The sequence below is a fragment of the Petromyzon marinus genome, chromosome 15 (genome assembly GCF_048934315.1).
Source record: "Petromyzon marinus isolate PM22_M1 ecotype Great Lakes invasive population chromosome 15, UKy_Petmar_22M1.pri1.0, whole genome shotgun sequence".
Lineage (NCBI taxonomy): Eukaryota > Metazoa > Chordata > Hyperoartia > Petromyzontiformes > Petromyzontidae > Petromyzon > Petromyzon marinus.
In genome coordinates, this window is record NC_133681.1 from 10,921,989 (window position 1) to 10,941,521 (window position 19,533).

The 19,533-nt window shown below is 40.2% G+C and overlaps 2 protein-coding genes across 4 annotated transcripts in view; one reads left to right on the plus strand and one right to left on the minus strand.

Moving 5' to 3' along the window:
- Positions 1-5,642, minus strand: part of LOC116942654 (uncharacterized) — a 49,198-nt gene extending 43,556 nt beyond the window's left edge. The window contains exons 1-2 of the mRNA XM_032954837.2: positions 5,453-5,642; positions 1,752-1,853 (exon numbers count right to left, since the gene is read on the minus strand). Coding sequence (XP_032810728.1) covers positions 1,752-1,853; positions 5,453-5,542 — 192 coding nt within the window. The 5' untranslated portion in view covers positions 5,543-5,642. The remainder of the gene's footprint in view (positions 1-1,751; positions 1,854-5,452) is intronic.
- Positions 5,643-12,907: 7,265 nt separating this feature from the next.
- The window catches only part of LOC116942655 (protein FAM135A), a 68,286-nt gene continuing 61,660 nt past the window's right edge, over positions 12,908-19,533 (plus strand). For 2 of the 3 annotated variants that reach the window (XM_032954838.2, XM_076067283.1), the window contains exons 1-4: positions 12,908-13,163; positions 14,378-14,528; positions 15,562-15,685; positions 17,048-17,127. In XM_032954838.2, coding sequence (XP_032810729.2) covers positions 15,609-15,685; positions 17,048-17,127 — 157 coding nt within the window. In that variant the 5' untranslated portion in view covers positions 12,908-13,163; positions 14,378-14,528; positions 15,562-15,608. The remainder of the gene's footprint in view (positions 13,164-14,377; positions 14,529-15,561; positions 15,686-17,047; positions 17,128-19,533) is intronic. The other variant, XM_076067282.1, reaches the window with a different exon arrangement.

Genomic DNA, 19,533 nt, shown 5'->3' on the forward strand with positions numbered 1-19,533 from the left:
ATAGTACAAATGATCCCCCGGTTTAACATGAACAGACTGTTGGGGCAAGTGCTGTTAGCGAGCAACTATGAAAACCGGTACGGCACTTGAGGGGGTAGGTGGCCAGCACCACGCCCATCCGCCTTTGTCTCCCGAGAAGTGATTGTTACACACTGCACCAGGTACTCGTTTGAGCGTGTTAAGTAGTACACCACTGGTTCTCACTTATAATACACAGTACATACACTTACAAACAACACACTACAAATATCAGGTCGCTTGACTATTGCTATTGCAGTATTGTATACATCCTATACATATGGTACACAACTACCTAATAACAATACAAATGCTTCCAATGTTTTTAAGGAGGGTTATGCATTGGAATGTTTAAACCATGAACGCGTGATTGTTTGGCATATGTAATAAAAGTATAGGACCCAAAATAAATCCTCTAAGGTATTCATCCTCTAAGGTATTCTCGTCAGACAACTTGGAAAAGGTAATAGTGCCTGAACTTTATGCAAACCAGCTGATCAACTAACAGTGGCGTACCCATTCAAACTGCTGGGTTAACAGAGGTGGAGGGAATATAAAGATTGTCAAAATCATTGCACATCTTATAAACTCTAAATAACATACACTGGCTACACATCAAATACAGAATACACTTCAAAATAATCATATTAACGCACGAAGAAATACACAAGCAAGTTCATAAGAAGCCTCACACAGATCGAGCAAAACGGCAAATCACTTCGCTCTTTGACTCAAACGCTCCTCCAACCACCAGAAACCAAACACAAAACCACGGGGCTGGACAGATCTTTCTCATTTGTCGCGCCAGACCTCTAGAACACGTCTCCGAATCAATATGCACTGTCAATCCTAACTACATTCATGCATACATAGATACAAATCACAACTCAAACCACATCTCTTTGCACTTTGCTTGCAACAACTTACAGCCACAACTTACTTTTATTTTTTATATTTTAAACAACTATAGCTCGGATATATTTGTGTTTATCATTGTATAGAATTGTTTTTATTTTTTTATCTTTATTAGTATTAATGTGGTGATGGTGCTTGAAGTGGCAGATTTGTGTCAGAAAGGAACCACGTGTGTAATAAACAATAGAATTGACTTACCATTTATTTCAACTGCCGGTGGCATGAGATCAAACCTGTGACCTCTAGTTTGCAAGCCCAGTGTGCTCACCATTATACCGATCGCAAAATCAATCATGAGTTAGATCATCAATTATATCATATGTACAGTATATAGAAAGCTCGAATGCATGGGATATGTTGTTCAGAGTTCTGTGGGTTCAAGTTACTGCTCCCATGTATTTAAAACTAGAAACTTTTAATTTTACCGGGTAAGGCCCACTGAGCTAAATAGCTCTTTTTCAGAAACATGGCGACAAATGATAGCTCAACAAAGTGTCTCATTACATGGGAATGTATAGCAGCCATATACTATCAACGCGTATTTTTAAATGTGGAGGTAAACAACGGAGAACCCGGAGAAAAATTCAGGCGACTACGGGGAGAACATGCAAACTCCAAATATACAGCAGGCGTCAGGGTCATGATCGAACCCACGAACTCCCGTATACTAGACAAGGCAGTTAACATCTCGCCACTGTGGTTCCACTGGTGCATTAATCGAAAGTTGAGTCTTAGGCATTGTGGGTGGCAGAAGAGAGAGGGTGCCGTGTGAGACAGGGGGAGGAGATTGGTGGGGGATGTAAAAGAAGTTTCCTTACATCAACGCCATCCACACCAGGAACCCCCGGGATGCCGGGGGGCCCAGGAGATCCTGGGGGGCGAGGGACCCCACGTGGTTGCGGGGGTGTCACAGGCTGTACCTGTCGTTAGCCACAGCAACAGAGTCATCAACAACAGCAGCAATGAGGTACCTCACATGCCAGACATTAGCCGTGTACCTCAGAATCAGAATAATGTATGTTTATTGGAGGAATCCGATGAGCTATAAAAGCTCGTTTTCACAGATGTCCAGTAGGGGCAGGTCAGAACGTTACCACAAACGATACAAAAAGACGATCGGAGTGCTAAGTATTGGAAAGGTAAGCAAATCACTTTAAACACATATGCAAATAAAACTAAACTCTTTTTTTTATCTTACGAGGTAAAGCCCACTGAGCTATCAGCTTTTTTCAGAAGCGACCTGGCCACAAATGATAGCTCAACGAAGTGGATTATAATTGTGGACATTTACAGCAGTAATATAATAACCTGTAAGAATATAAACAAATACAGAGCACGGCAGTACTAATATCGTACTCACTTGTTTCCTCCGTGCTTTAAAGCAAACGCAGGGAGTGCATTGGATAATCCAGTAGGTGTGTGTGAGACAGAGAGAGAGATTGACACAAGTTACGGGTGCATCTGAATTATTGGGGTATCTTGTAATCCGGAGAATACAGTAAATGGGAAGACTACTCCAAATAATAAACCACAGGCCTCACCAAGAAAGAAAAGAGTGGCAAATATTGGTGCAAAATGCCAAATGGGGCACCAATGGTCTTCATCGTTTCTCACAAGGTTCAATATTATCGTGGTAAACATAGCCACTTTTTACCCTCTAATTTCTCATATTAACATTATGCTAATCCCTAACATTAACATAGCCACTTCCATGCCCTCGTCTAGGAGGCCGCTCTCCTGGCTTACTTTTACATGCTAATTACTCACATTAACATCATGCTAATTTCTCACATTAACATCACTAGCCCCGGCCACTTCTTTATAACCCTTGAGCTACACCCATTTGAAACCTTTTAAAACAGTCTGCCTCAGCAGCAGACCATGCTTTCCCACCTGATGATGGATGCTTGTGTTGCGCCCGAAACGTCGTGATTTATTTTATTTTATTCCTACGTTACTTTACCGAAAGAACCAAAGAGTATAGAGTACCTGCATCGTAAATATGTAATCATTATTATTGTACAATGTTTTAATGGGTATTATTACTTTAATGTGGAATATGGACGAAGGGCATTATGAATGTTTACACAATCCAGTATTTTGTGGGCCGAAACAGAAGATGTGTTAATAAAAGTCGACAAACAAAAGTGTCAATATGAATGGAGATATTACGTACAAGTGAATTCAAGTTCCATCACATCAGGAAGGTTAGAGTGCCTCTTTATTCAATAATAAAAATGTAACTCTTATTTTGTGTTTAAATCGTTACAATGTGTGCATTAATATTTTACAGCATATTGCAGCCCCAATCACCTATTTAATAACCTAGTGTTGTGTACTTTATTTAACAGCCTTTTTTATTGATCTACTGTTAGATGGGCGCCTCCCCATGGCATCTGGGTCATGAGGGTTAATTGACCATACTTGATCATGCTAGTCAGTATGAGTGAAGGCAGGCAAGTAAAGTCAGTCGTTCAAGCATAGTACAATGATTTTGCTGCACTGCCCTCTGTTGACAAGGTAGCCCCACTTCAGCATACAAAACATTATTTTTGTTCGCATAGTCACCAATCCAAGCACGATTCACGATATTCATGCTCAGCTTTGCGTAGCTTCTGAGATCTGACAAGATCGGTTGCATTCCAGCTGATTTGGTCAGAGGCTTCGTAAATCCACTTGTGATTAAATTAATTTGTAAATTATTCATGGGTTCGACCCTGCAATCGTCTAAACCAAAGCAATGAAATTGTCACGTGTACAAGCACTAAGTTATTTTTGCTTCGGTTTACCAGTAGATTATAGAACAATTCTCACGACTAACTTGAGAAATTTGCCTAATCCAACATTTAGTTAGGAGTCATAATATTGCCCTTGAAAACGTACTTGCTATGTTACCATTTTTATTAGTTTAAATATTACAAAACTAAATAAGAAAGGCAACAAATAACCCAATAGGTAAATAATTAATTAATGCGTCATATTTTCACATTAACAATGATGATATATAGATTCAGTGACAAAAATGCAGCATGTATGATGTTGCACTTATTTTGCACCGCATGTAGCCAGCCATGGTAATCGGAGGTGCGAATTAATAACACAGCGTGGAACAAGTGAATGCATTACTACATTCACTCCAACAATGCAGGACCACATTTTATGTTTAATCAAATGAGGTGAGAGTACAATAGACCAGGATAGTCTCATTTGCGAGAGTGAATTGGGGCATTAATCTGCCATTAGGGGCAATGATCGATATATATATATTTCAAATTGAGCAACTTGCGAGTAACTTTCCAATTTGGCAAATTTCGACCCTGACGCCACCGATTTGAAGTAGCCGCTACGGTGGCGAGATGTTAACACCCTCGCTTAGTTTGAAGGAGGTTCGTGAGTTCGATCCCAACCCTGACGCCTGTATGTTTGGAATTTGCATATCCTCCCCGTGGTCGCGTAGATTTTTTTCAGCGTCCTCCGGTTTTTCCCTCCACATTTAAACACGCGCGTTTAGAGTATTTGGCTGCTATAAAGTGTCACGTAATAAGCCACTTCGTTGAGCTATCATTTGTGTCCAGGTTGATTCTGAAAAGATTTATATAGCTCAGCAGGCTTTACCTGGTAAAAAAAAAATAAGTTTAGTTTTAATAACCAGGGTGGCCGCTGGATTCGAACAGTGAAGCTCTGCAACAGTGGTGATCGCGCTACGTCTAGGAAATTTCTTCGCTCCTTCCTCATTGCATATTGCAACGACATCGTACACGAGCTGTGATAAAAAACAAATCAGACAGATTATCTACCATATATGAATCAGGTCTTTGCCATAGTTGTGCCCCTTAAGAGTATAAAACATATAAAGGTTATAATAATGTGTGACTTCTAGAGCTATTCAAACATAAACTGCATGTTCAATAACACACAATTAAGACGGTAAATATGGTGGTCAAAAAGTCGAAATAATGGAATGTTAACAAGTTACTTTTGATCAAAATGAGTAGATTGGTCTCTGATTATTATTTCACGTATTTAGGATGCATCCATTCAGGATTTGTTTAACTTTTTGTTCATCGCAGTTTTGTTTTATAGAGGAATGTATAAGTATATATTTTTAAAATAACAGATATTTTTTTTTGCTTAAATATGAGGTTGACGTGACTTTTCTGGTCTTAAAACGCATTGACGAATTTTAGAAAAATACACATGCAATTGCAAACTACGCACGAGTTTAAGTTAGACAAAGTAATGATGTTAAGCGTTTTCTTTTCCCGAACATGTCACATGTCCCACATATAAAATACAGAACTATCCTAAAATAACAATGAAGCTGGTATGTTATGCTTGGACAAGACTAAACAAATTCGAATTTATTAACAGGCAATGATTTCATTTATGATGTTAAGCAATTGGAAAATCATATTAAAACAAAAATTATCGTCGTAAAAAAAAATCAGTGCATACACTGCTTGTGCGGTAGGGTCGTGTATAGTTTAACAAATATGAATGGTGCATCGTTGGTACTCACTCTTTGAGCCAAGGCAACGTTGAGCAAGTCCATCAGGACAGCGACGCAGAGCATCCACATCCTCGCCGTTTTTAACCGCCCGCTCACCATGGTTGCAGTCAGCTTTCGGGAAGGAGAACAGTGGGATTGTTCGTGAGCAATCCTCTCCAGAGTGCACAAGACCACCCCCACCCTCAGCGCCGAACTCAGAGCACGATCCTCTGTCGCCCCCCCCCAACCCACCCGCCCCTCACGGCACTGTCACCGCCCCCCCCTCCAGCAACATCAACAACACAGAAAGTTATCCCTTTTCACGCCACTCAGCCAAGCTTCTAACTCTCATAGAAAGAACCTTAGGTAGCCAGTAACACAGATACATTACATAAACCTGACATCGATATTGAAATATGTGGGACGCAAATAAATCAGTTGGTTAGAAAAGACTTCAAGTCTTTGGACCGTGAGATGGCCAGGCGATGGCAGTACTCCAGTGGAATATTGAATCCATCTGTGTGCAACGTTAAGTGTTATTCCCTCTCATATGTGGGTTACCTCTAATATCAATGACATTTATACATGGAATTGGTCAAATATCCCAATGTAGGTTCGTCTTGAAAGAGACTCTTAAGACTCAGTCAGGCCTTAACTGCTGAAGGCTCAGCCCCATTCTAAATTCCTGCATGTAGTCACGACATTTTATATATGTGAACTGCAATAATTATAGGGGGTTGGACAACATTTAAAAATCTGTACAATTAAGCCGTGGGTGTCCCAGCCTTTCCTGGTATACATATGGAGCTGGAGCGGAATGCACGATAGACAAAGGGAGAGCGTTTTGTAACTCATTCCGTTTAGCGTTTAACATTTTTTTTCAACCCTAAATTGCACCCGCACAAACCATGGCAAATGCGGTTACTTGATGCACAAATGGGAAGTAAAAAAACTTAATTTTGTGGATTTAGTCACCCAAAACAGATCATGGAACACGTAACAACTCAATGCCCGATTTGCAAATATATGTCGCTCTACACCTACATCATAAATATGAAGTGCGTTATATAACGTTCGTTGACCACTGCTGCCCCCCTCCACCCCTAAAATCTTCATATGCCCCCACTTTAAACAATATCACATGGTTCTACGGCTAGCGGTAGTGATGCCCTGTAGAATTATCATATGATAGGGAGATTTAGCCCGTGAAATCCATGCAAACTGGCTCAATGTCTAGAATGCTTAACCTCCTATGTCTAGCCACGTCACTTGGGTGTTGCACATTGATTCGTGGATAAATCCAATTATCCAAAATAATCATGTGGGAGAGAGGAGAGTTTCATAATCGATTAACAAAAAGGAATCCATGCGCCTATGAAGTTAAATATAATGTACACACCAAATTGGAATGTCAAGTAGACGAGTGACTTAAAGTTATTGACTATTTGAAAGCAACTACTCTAAATGCATTACAGGATTGAAGTTAAAATAAAAGTGGTAATTTTATATTCAATAATGCATAAGAAATGTATGTATTGTTACAAATATAGCAAAATCGACCTACTGTATTTGGCACTATGATTAATCATGTTAAATATAAAATATGTGCCTATACACACACATGGTAGGTACCAGTGTCGCTTATCATTTTTAGTCCTGCTATTCCATTTGGTCTGTGTATAATATGACACCGTGGCTATGTGATATCACGTTAGAATTACAATGCGTTGCAAATATTCATATGAGTGTGGTTCAAGCCTTCATAAATCGTCTGCCATAGGAATTTAGACGTTATCACAGATGCAGTTAAGGTTTTGTAAATGTGAGCTTTTCATAAATATGCATGGGATTGTCTAATGCATACTGATAATTCACTACTGTAATATGGCAAACCACATGCAATACAAATCTAAATTCATCTTCATATCCCTTCAAACCAAAATAGCATAGCTTTGTGAACTTTTTGATATTGTGCTTTTTTTAAGTACCGTAAATACAGTTGAATTTAAAACCCTATTAATTGTGTTTTTTTTTCTTCTAAGCAGGCTTATGTTTGCTCTCCAAGCCGCATGCATTTCGAGTAATTTGCGGAAATTCTACAAATTCTTGGGCAGTTTCACTGAATCCTATGAACCCAATGTTTCACTGCCTTCCCAATTAACATGCCAATGTCTGTGTGTATTTTCCCTTAAGTGTTAATGGTTCTCTGTGTGTGTGTTTCTGTTTTAGGCCAGTTTTTTCAGGCGTAAAATGGCTTTCTAAATTGTGAATGTTGTATTTTGGAAGTAACATTTAACGTTTCGCTTTTGTTGTGTAGAGGTAGAAAATATTTAGATCGTTGCTGATGTATCTTATATCTGCATGCATGCTTTTGTGGGTACCAAAAGTCCTTAACAAACAGCACTTGTCACAGCAGTATAGAAGGCTTAACCAATGGATTTTTTTTATTTAAAGCTTTCGTGACTGCAGGGATTCATATTCTTGGTTCTTTCGGTAAAGTCACATAGAAGGGAAACAATAAAATAATAAAAATATTATACATTTCTAAAAATAACAAAAATCCATTGATATTCTTGGTTCTTTCGGTAAAGTCACGTAGAAGGGAAACAATAAAATAATCAAAATATTGTTTTATATTTTTCTTAAAAATATTGTTTTATATTTTTATTATTTCATTGTTTCCCTTCTACGTGACTTTACCGAAAGAACCAAGAATATCAATGGATTTTTGTTATTTTATAAGACAGCTATAATCAACGTAAGCTCGCATGTCCATTCAACTATAATTAACCAGTCTTGTGCCTGAGAGATTTGTAGCATGGTCAATAAAATCTGCTCATGTTTTTAAATTAGATATTGATTGATTTAAACTCACAAATTTAAATGATCCATGTGATAGAATGTGTTTTTTGTCAAAAATATTACCGAAAAAAGAAAAAAATGTGACGATGTGTGAAATAAATAATTGATAGTTACTCGATGGAGTTGTGTGATGTCACTGGTTCACAAAACACAAATATCTCTTCACATAACGAAAGTTTTTCCACAGTAACTCAACTTTCCCACTAGAGGGTACAACGATACCTTTTGTTCAGCCTGCTGAACACAGCTCAGGGTTACTTTAGAAACAAAATATCCCAAGAACTTTAAATTAATTGTATTCAGCCACACATTCTTGTCTGTGCATAACACCAGTGTTGACTGAGCACGAAAACACTTTATCTTTGGGGTTATTAACAAACCATATATGTTGTAATTTAATGCAAATTTAGACAACCCTTTGATTTTAAAAACATTGCTTTCTTACGAAACATTGTACAAATTGATCCTTTATATTGTATAATTAACGTGCCGTGAGTTAAGTTAATTTTAGTTTGTGTAAGGTGACAATTAGATAGAGATATTCAGGAACGCTATCCAAAGGTATGCAGCAGAAAGTCAAACTAACCGAATTTGTCATTTATATATTTGACACAACGCAACAACAGATTATATTTTCTGTTCACTGTACAACATGATGAATCGTGGTGGTTCAGTGGCCAGCATACTGCACTAAATCATCAAACAAAAATGGTTACCGCATCGCACGCTTTCAGATGCGCTTCTGCAGCCGTCTGAAACGCTCTTCCTGCCAATATTTGGAAGCCACTGGAGCGATTCACTTTTAAATCTAGATTAAAAACGAATTTCTTTAGAACTGTTCTTTGTGTTTAGTTTGTTGCCCTTCCCCGCACCAACGATTAGCACGGTTGGCTACGTACGGTGCAAAAGAAGTTTAACATACATACAAACTTACATACGTAAACCCAAAGACCTGATCAAGATTAGTGGGGAGTTAAAGCTGAATGTCCCCCGCACACCCTCCGTTCACAAACTAGCACTGACCAGCATGGTAAAGTGTGGTCAAACAACTCCCATGACATGCAGTGGAGGGAGACCCTCAGCATTAGATTAACAAAGGACTATAAATCAGTCATACGAAAATAAAAAATAAAGTGAAAGTTCCTCCTTGCTCGAATGAGTACCGGGACAGTGTTCCACTCTTAAGGTGGACCTCATCCAGCAGTGGAAATTCCACCTTCCCATGGCTTTGGACAGTATCTCCTTGGGGCGACCATTCCACTTTAAGCAAAGTGATATTGATTTGATCGGCCCTGGGGGCATGATGGGCTGAGTTGAACCTGGCCAGGATATGAACTCACAACGTCAGATTTTAAATGAAGCACTCTAAGCACAGCCCCACCCACCCATGTAAAATGCTACTCCTGTAATAGTGATATTTACCTCTACCCTAGGCTTTGTTTTTTAAGACTTGTATCAAACCACTGCTGGACGAAGGCCTCCAAACTCTATTGATCATGGGGTTTGTATAGCCATACTTCGCCATGCTAGTCATTGTGTGTTGGTGAAAGAGGAATGAATATTTGTGCTATGACTCGCCACTTGTTAGCCATGGTGGGGAAATTAACTCATGTGGCCGGGTTCATTGCGTGAATCACTGTGCCACTGCTCCACCTTGAGCTTAATTTTTATCTCATGTCTCCCCTGGAAAATGAGTGTTGCTGTCCCAATGCTCTGTCACCTACCTGGTTGAATACAAATTTAGGTCACCTGCTCTAGCGAGTTAAGTGCTTGTGATTAATGAATGATGATTTGGCAACTTTGGTTTGTTTCACTGATGCATTTGCTAGACCTGCGATGATGAATCTCAATACTTCGGGCATTGCTAGCCTGGTTAACAGATTAATCGAAGCATTGTTACAGCCCTAGTCGTTATTTGAAGTGTAACGACTGAGAATTGATGATCATGATTTCCATTTTGTTTTACATTGGGAGTCACCCCAATAGCTGCCACTCGTGTCTGCAGGGGTCGTGCATTTTTACAGCCCTTTGTTAACCACTCCGTGTACTACTCTACATCGGTGATGTGCATGTTGACCATACTTGAACAAGCTGGTCAGTGAGGTCTTATGAAGGGCGGTGAGTATATTAATGGAAATCATTGGTTTATTCTCTCACATTCCATTTTTTTTACTTTGGATGTCTGCTGAGGAGATGGAGTGATTGGATCAGCTCGTGTGTGGGTGCTGGGTCTATTAGTTCAGTCGTGCATTGAAGTCGATGGCTGTTTCATTTCTCATGGTATTTTTTATTTGGGGGGAGGGGGCGAATTGCCAACCCCCTGGACCCACTCGCCCATTTGATGTGCCCCTTGACAACGGTATTTACATTGCAGGAAGTCAAGGCGCGGAAATAATTTCCAGAGCTCAGCATCGGACAGTTCCAGTTGAAACTAACCCTGTTTTTTTCAACATTTGGGTATGGCTGCCTGCCTATTAAAAACATTGGTCCCCATTACTTAACCCTCCCCCCTACCCCTTGAGCCTCAGAATCACAACTCAGGTTTCTCAGGCTACAAAACAGATGTCACATGTCCATGCCTCTAGTCAAAGTCAACACCACTGGTAGTGTTAGTAAGGCATTAGTGTCACGTTCTGTTGGTGTGTGTTTGCGACCCCAAAATTCCACGTGCACACTCTACGTTTCCCCTGCGCGGAATCCACGCTGCAGCCTCGATTCGATTACAGATCCGCAAATGATGGCGACGCTGCCACCCTCGGAGGCCTTCATCCAGCAGCGGATTTACCATGACTGCTGACAGTGCTTAATTTACCGTAGAATATTTTCTGGCGGCCAATCAATCCACAGCCCGTCTGGTTCAGATATTGATAACGGTTATTCCAATTAAATATTCAACACATTAAATCTGGATTTGAGGTTTTCGTGACTGCAGGGATCCATACTCTTTGGTTCTTTCGGTAAAGCCACGTAGATATAATGGATGTGTTGTTTGAGAAGAGACCTGATGGCTCTCTGGGACACTCTATTTACAGGAAAGCCACCCACAGAGATTCCTATCAGAAACCTGATTCCCACCACCATCCGGCACAGGAGAATTCCCTCATCAAAACGCTACACCATAGGGTCCACTGCATTTCCGACCAACACCACCTAGCCAGTGAACTGGAACACGTACACCAGGCCCTTAAGATGAATGGATATTCGGACCGCATTATCCACAAAGCGGTTTCTCCAACCATGGAGAAATAACCCCCTGAGACGCCGATCAAAGCCATCGCGTTACCATACATAGCAGGCGTTACCAAAAAGATTTCCAAAATCTTAAACAAACACAAGATCCAGGTCCGATTCAGTATAGTACACAAAGTCCATGATCTAATCCCATCCGTGAAGGATGTCGTTCCTTTCCTAGATTTAAAGCTTTCGTGACTGCTAGGATCCATACTCTTTGGTTCTATTGGGTAAAGTCACGTAGGTGAAAATAAAATAACAAAAAATCACGACGTTTCAGCCACAACAAGGCCGCTTGTGTTGTAGCCGAAACGTCGTGATTTATTGTTAATTTATTTTTACCTACGTGACTTTACCCAAAAGAACCAAAGAGTATGATGTCGTTCCTGACATGCAATATCCTGGAGTCTACAAACTAAGTTGCACCTGTGGTGATTGTTACATTGGGGAAACGAAACGTCATGTCTCGGACCGTGTTCGCGAGCACAAGTCAGATCTGCAACACGGCAGAACTAATTCCTCCGCGTTGGCTGACTATTGCTACAACGCTGTGGGCTCTCATGATATTGTTTTCTCCGAGACCAAGGTACTCTGCAAACCGTCAGGCTACTATCAAAGGTTTGTTCATGAAGCCATCCAGATATATAAACATAGTCCTAACTTCAACCGAGAAGATGGATACAAATTGAGCAATCATTGGAAGGATGTTATTAACCAGGTAACACCTTAACTGCTTTATAGTTTGCGTTCATATCCGCATCTCCAGTTTGAATTAACCTTCCTACTCCCAGCCCCGCTCACTTCCCAGCCCCGGCATTATGTCGCAATGTCCGAGGTTGCTGAGCACCACTCTCCATGCCCAGCGCCACCGCCCTCTCCAGCTCTCCTCCCTGGCTCCCCCCCCCCCTCTCTCTTGGCTGTGTAGCCACTTGTTGCAAGCAGCTCTTTTGCCCGCCTCGGCAGTTGTTTCTTGCTGTGGCTGTTCCACCCGAAACGTCGTGATTTAATTTATTTTGTTTTATATCTGCGTGATTTTACCGATACTGCGTTTGCAGTCCGCACAACAACAAAAAACAACAAAAAACACATATAACACAGTGGCCTTAAAAGGAAAATCTAGAATCGGCGATATTTCTGACAATGCAAATGTTTAAAATTGCTGTGCAGAAAGGCTGTTACCCGAAACGTCGTCTATTACATTTTGTTTTCCATTAAAAAGAAACATTTTTTTAGGAATGTGTTTATGTTTTTGTTTTGCTTCGTTACAATCCAGGAAGAACGTTCCAATATATTTATTATTTTTCTGGGGTTTTTTTTTTTCCGGAGCGCAGCCCCGGGGGGGGTGGGGTGGGGTGGGGTTGGCTGGTGACAGCGCTGGCGCATTGCTCGAACGGCGATGACGGAACCGCTGCTGCGCTCGGCACTGCGCATGCGCGGGGCTCGGGCCGTTGCCACGGACCTACGAGGGAGAGGGCGCGAATCGCTGTGGCCGCTGCCGCTGCTGCTCCGCTCGGGTGCCGGAGACTACGACGGAGACGCGGGGTGGACTGCGGCTCACAGCGGCGGAGAAAGAAGAATTCCCCGCCCGCCTGCCCGCCCGCCCGCCCGCCCGCAGCAAGGCAGAAAGACGACAACGACGGTTGGGGAGGTGAGAGAGACAGCCCGGCCTGGGGTGTTGATTCGCGCCGAGCCGTGAGTGAGTTGAGGGGGCGATGTCCCGCGGCCTTGTGAACTAGTCGAGGCGGCGACAGCTGTTGAAGGCAGCTGCGGTAACCTCCGTCTACATTCTTTAATAATTGTCATCGTCAGCGGCAGCTGTGGTCAATCCACTGCTGCATGAAGGCCGCCCACGAGCCCTTGCCATCTCACGATGCTATGACATTGTGATAGTCCACTTGCCACCCGAGATGTTTTTTTTATCGCTCCATCTCCTCCCATGCAGGTTCCTCCACCTCTCCCTACCATTTGAACCCACGTTCCTGTTCCTTTGGGCAGCCGCTGTTGTCTCGACCCACGGCGACCGATACCTGCCCAAGCCCACTCTTATTTACAGTTTGGATGATGCCGTTGAGCTGCGTGACTTTTATTCATCTGCGCGTTGTTATTCCGCGTATAAATTCTCTTTTATTCCTATGTCCGTGTCGTGTACGTCACTTGAAGTGTGTGTGCGTGCGTAGTTATATATTTTTGAGCAGCATTAGTAAGTCTTAAGTAATCGTTGAATTGGTGGTCGCCATGGTCGGGAATCGAACCTTGCTTTACAGGGTTTATACTGTGCAGGCACTTGCTCCCCAAGGTTGACTCGGCCTAAAATTAGTATTACCTGGTAGCGTGGCCATGCGTTCTATAGGTGACCCCGGCCCTACCACAGTCGGTGACGGCCGCAATAGGTGTTGCAAACAGCTCTGTTCTCCTTTACGAAACTGTGGTAGCCTATGACTAAATCATCCGGAATGCGTCGGATCTCGGAAGCTAATCCTGACAGGGCCTTTGATGGGAGACCACCGTATGGGCTGTGGGGGTGCGGGTAGCAGCACACTGCCTGCCCTACATGTGGCTTGAGACTGCCCTATATAGAGTGTTGGCCCTACTGCCCTTTTTGCCATAGCTGAATAGGTGCTCGCCAGCAGCATCTGACTCTTGACACCTGTTGGACTGAAGGGACGTTAAATTACAGTAGCTGTATATATGATTTAGGCTGAGCCGACCTAAGGCAGAGCCAGTACTTGACAATGGTGATGTTCCTGACTGGTAGTAACACCCGGAATCGGATTAAAATGAATGAGTACATTACTTTGTGATACCAGACACTTGCATCTGATTTCAATGACACTGATTGTTGGATGGTTCTTTTCACGGCAGAAACCCTGTTCATAATCCCATTCAAGTTGAAACTGGAACCTTCCCATCGAGGAATACTGATTCCTGTGGAAGGCATCCACAGGAGTCACTACATTTGGACACCTTTCCGGTGTATTGCAAGCTAATGTTTTGGGCACTTTATATATTGCATGTAAGTACACTGACCTCATTGTTTATGACACATCAAACTTAGGCCACACCTATTCACTAGTTACGATTGTACAGTATCTAGCAATTCTTGATTTAATTGCCGTTATTTAAAAAAAAACATGGAACTTACTATTCTTGGTCCTTTCGATAAAGTCACGTAGAAGGGAAAGAACCAAGAATATGAATCCCTGCAGTCACGGAAGCTTTAAATCAAAATGGAACTTACTGTTTAAATATTGCATAGTCTGCAGACGGTGTGCTTTAATTGTCTTATTACAAATACTGCCATAAAACTAGAAACTGTACAATGGATAGATAATGATTTGGCCATTTAACTTTCGGTCAATAGTCATCTTTGTTAGTGTTGATTCGTTATTATATTTGCATTATGCTTTCATTTGTAAGAATGCTATATATCTTGTCCATCATGAAGACAAAATGAACATGATTTCAAACTGGTATTCCGTGTGGTTTGTCTAGTCTGTCGTGAATTTTTTCGGAGTTAACATTTACACCATATTTAATTTGAAGTTGATATATTTTTTATTAGGATTCGTATTTTTGGTCTGGAATATTTAATGACAGGTATTGTAAAGTAATTTGTTTTGTAAGCATTATTTAGTTAAAACTTAATATTGTAAATCTACTTATTTCATTTTAGGTCGTTAACAATTACATTGAGGTCATGACATTCAAATACAAAGTATGCAGTTTCAAAGTGTATTCTATTTGGCCTCAAGGTGCTCACATTGTGATACCTTTTATATGCATTATTTTCATAAGACGGTTACTAAAACAGTGGAAAGGTCCTTAATGGTTATCTCCTGGCTGTGTAGGATTTATCAAAAACCAGAATACCACAAATATCACTAGTCCCAAGCAAGTTGGTCACATCTGGCACTTATATAAGTATCACATGCATTTCCGATATATGTGTACACATTGCAACTTGTATGTATAGACAACAACAATGTATGTGCACTGCATGGTTTGTTTAACTGTTTAGTTTATATTTGGATTTTGTTCATCTCCAGATGCTGAAGACTTGGTTTTGAGCACGAGATAGGTATGCCAGGACAGCATGTCTGAAGTGCAAGCATCTGTGGAGTTCTGTGTGGAGCTGCACAAGTTCTACAATGTGGACCTGTTCCAGCGAGGGTGAGTTGTTACCAAGATAGAATGTACACAGAATAAAACTATAACAAAATAAAACATTGTTGGCAGGAGACTCCAGACTGCTCTTCAGTCAGATCTTGTGATTTACCACTTCCCCCACAGATGCAAATGGCTGTACTGTACTGTCTCCACTTCCCTGTAAGTGATAACTTTATGCTTGATTGAAATGTATTACTGGACTGCAAATTGGAAAAAAAATAATCTATGTCCTGCACAATTGATTAACATATTTTTTAAAACAAATGAACAGCTGTTGACTTTAATTTGAAACAAAAATGGTTTGCACAATGCAGTTAATCAAAACATGGGATTTTGGATATGATGCCAGCACAAAATAGCTTGCCAGACCTTCAGATACCTTCACAGGGTCCTCAACATCTCCGTTATAACTCTCGGCATATTTCCTGGAAAAATGAATAGGGGGGTGTAGGAATGAATTTTTTTTTTTGTAAACTGGCTTTGTAAATGCTTTGTTTTTTTTAATATTTCATGTGCTCCATTTATGCTGTTAGACTATCTATTGTAATGTTGGTACTTTGTCAAAAGGGTCAGTTGAACGACATCCTATGAAAATGTATTTTCTAAAATACGATGCTTAAATTGAAAATCAGGAAACGTTAGTTACAGAAGGATTTTCATTATATTTTAAGAAAGTCAGTAAACATCAAACGTTGAACAATGCGGCGGAGTGTTTCATCAACAAGAGATGTAAAAATATAAAAAAACAGCCACTCTATATTTGTAAGAAGATTGAATACAGTGCATTATATTACCATGAGACTCTTAAATGTTGGTCCACATTTTTCTATTCAAAATTGTTCACGCTGCTACAGACAGATGTTGGCACTGTGCCTCCAACCATTCCATGGGTTTTATAAGAAATAATTCTGCCTCAATTTACCCACAGCCCTTTCAATCTCTTGACCACAAAAGTGAGCACCATACCAGAGAGTATAAATTACACTTTTGCAGTCACCACGATAGGGTTCAATTGAGTTTCTGCTTTTGTCCTATTAAGTCAGTTACATTCAGTAGAGCTTAAAGTTGTTTGATTAAGTTGGTTGTATCCATAACAACATTGATAGTGAATTGCCTTCCTATAGCTGAGGTTCTATAATCAGGCATGGACACATTGTAAATGAAATCAATATGTACATCTTGGAAAAATGTTTTCGAAACTGAATGTAATTAAAATGATTAATTCACTATAACATACATGCGTTTTCAGTGTTGTAAGAACAATAGAATGATTATATAATTCGTTTTGAATTCTATACATTTTTTATTTCATCTTTCACAATAATTGTGTTTATTATTACTTGATTTTGTTTCTGTCTTTTACAGACTTTATCAAATTAGAGTGTCTTTGAAACTGCCGCCAAGGATTCCACACAAGGTAGATGCGATTCTTATTCAGTCTGAAGGTGAGATGACTGACAACCCTGCACAAGCACAGTGGCACACTTTCCTGAAATGTCTTATTACATTGTCAATGTGTGCCTGTGTATGAAATATATGTAGCGGCTATGTTAATTTTGTTATCGCGATCAGCCAGCAAATCGTTGCTCGTGATTCCGCCGACCAGAACCGTAATATTTCCGGCAGAGCTTTTCCAGTCACCTCTACACTCAAGCATCACCACAGCCCTTGGTCTCATGACATTGTCTCTGAAATATGGTGCTGGTAGAATGAATGCGCTTATTAGTATTCATATTTTTAAAAAAATTTGGCTAATTTGTGGGCTGTTGGTGTCATCGCATACAGCACAACACCTTTGGCTTTGACCTCTCCTTAGGTTAATTTGGCTTTTAATGAAAACCTGGTGGGTTCTCACTATGCTAGAACTCCAGAGGCTAATATTTTAAATCATGCTGCTGTTTTGTCGGTGGTAGTCTAGTCTAAATACGTTTAATACACTAGTTTGTGCTGTTTAACCGATGTATCGTTATGTAGTTATACAATGAAATAAAGTATCTACATCATGGGACCTCCTTTGCCAGTACCAAAATATGATAATAGGTTTTTCCCCTTTTTCTGGCAACAAAACAAGTGTTAAGATGTTAAAACACCAAACTGAAACCTTTTACAAGGAATCATGTCTGCATTAACCACAATGCTTGTGATCAGAATGCAAACAAAAAGATACTCTAAGGGCAATGCATATATTATCAGAGTATATTTTTTGTTTGCATTCTGACCACAAGCATTGTGGTTCATGCAGACATGATTCCTTGCAAAAGGTTTCAGTTTGGTGTTTTAACATGTTAACACCTGTTTTGTTGCCAGAAAAAAGGGGAAAACCTATTATCATAAATAAAGCAGTCACTAAAGGTTAGTCTTATCTTCTAGGAATGACCTTAAATAGCTCTACTTCTGATTTATTGATGGAATTCAATATTTTAACCATACGCATCTTCGTACTGGCATTTGCATATTGTTTAACAATTTAAACATTTTAATGTTCGATGTAATCAATGCATGATGTTGTACAAATCCCTCTGCATCACTATCATTATCTTGCTTTGACAAATGTATCTTATTCTCATATTCACAAATTACATTCACTTGTATGTCAGTAGTTCATGCAAGCACTGTAGATATTGCTCATATACAAGCAGGTGGTGATTGCACTATGTAATGTATGGCGTGTTTCCTTATATTTGTATAAATATTTCGAACACTTTGAGGATATACATGCAAAGCTTATTAATCCCTTCAGAGAGACACTCTACTTTGGTCCTGTTAATTTTTTATATAGAACATTATTTTTGGATTGTTTCCAGTATTACTCCTAATGATTTAACAACATTGTTGGTAATTAACCTTTTACACTTGAAAACGACTGACCATACGTTACTAATGACCACCTCTTGCCCATTAGCAAATAGTGTGACGTACAGTCTTAGAATGTCTGTTTAATGGACCTCAACTAAATACACAATGTACCCTTAAACTGCACCAGTTATACACCTGCCCTGCACCTGTAGCTATTAAATGTATTTCATAGAGCTAAACGTGCCTGCATCCAGTGTGAAATTTGTACTTACGTAGTTTTTTATTCACTCGATGGTGGTATTGGACCATCAAACAAGTGCACTTGAAACAACTGGAGATGATATAGAACACCCTGCCTCAGCAGCGCTCCCGCTATAATTTTTTTCCTGCCTCAGTAGCTCTCCTGCTATTTTTTTCACCCGATGACGATTGCTTGTGTTGCGATCGAAACGTCGTGATATTTTATAATTTTTTAGTATTATTTTTCTATCTACGTGGCTTTACCGAAAGGCCCAAAGAATATGATGAATTCCTGCGGTCACGAAAGCTTTAAGTCAAGATTTAACTGGAGGTGACTTGAGAAAAGTATTCCGCACACCCTTGTGCTGCACCACACCAATTGGGACACTGTCCTCGAATAAATAGTAAAAAGAATCAATGATTTCCTGCTCAAATGAGCATTGAGGAGGTGCTCGTCTCCTGTTTTTAAAGCCGTGTACCAGTCGCACAATTTACACATTCCAATGGCAAGGGGTGAATTTATCCACAGAACAACCACTGTTGACTTGCCCACAAAGTGGCACCTATTACACGCTTTCTATTAACTCACTGTCCTATATTCTTAGCTCTTTCGGTAAAGTCACGTTAAAGAGGAAACAATAAAATATATATAAAACAATAAAAATTCCCACGACGTTTCGACCATAACACAAACGTCGTGAGAATTTGTATTGTTTTATATATATTTTATTATTTTATTTTTTCCCTTTAACGTGACCTTACCGAAAGGGCTAAGAATATGAATTACTGTAGTCACGAAAGCTTTAAATCAAAAC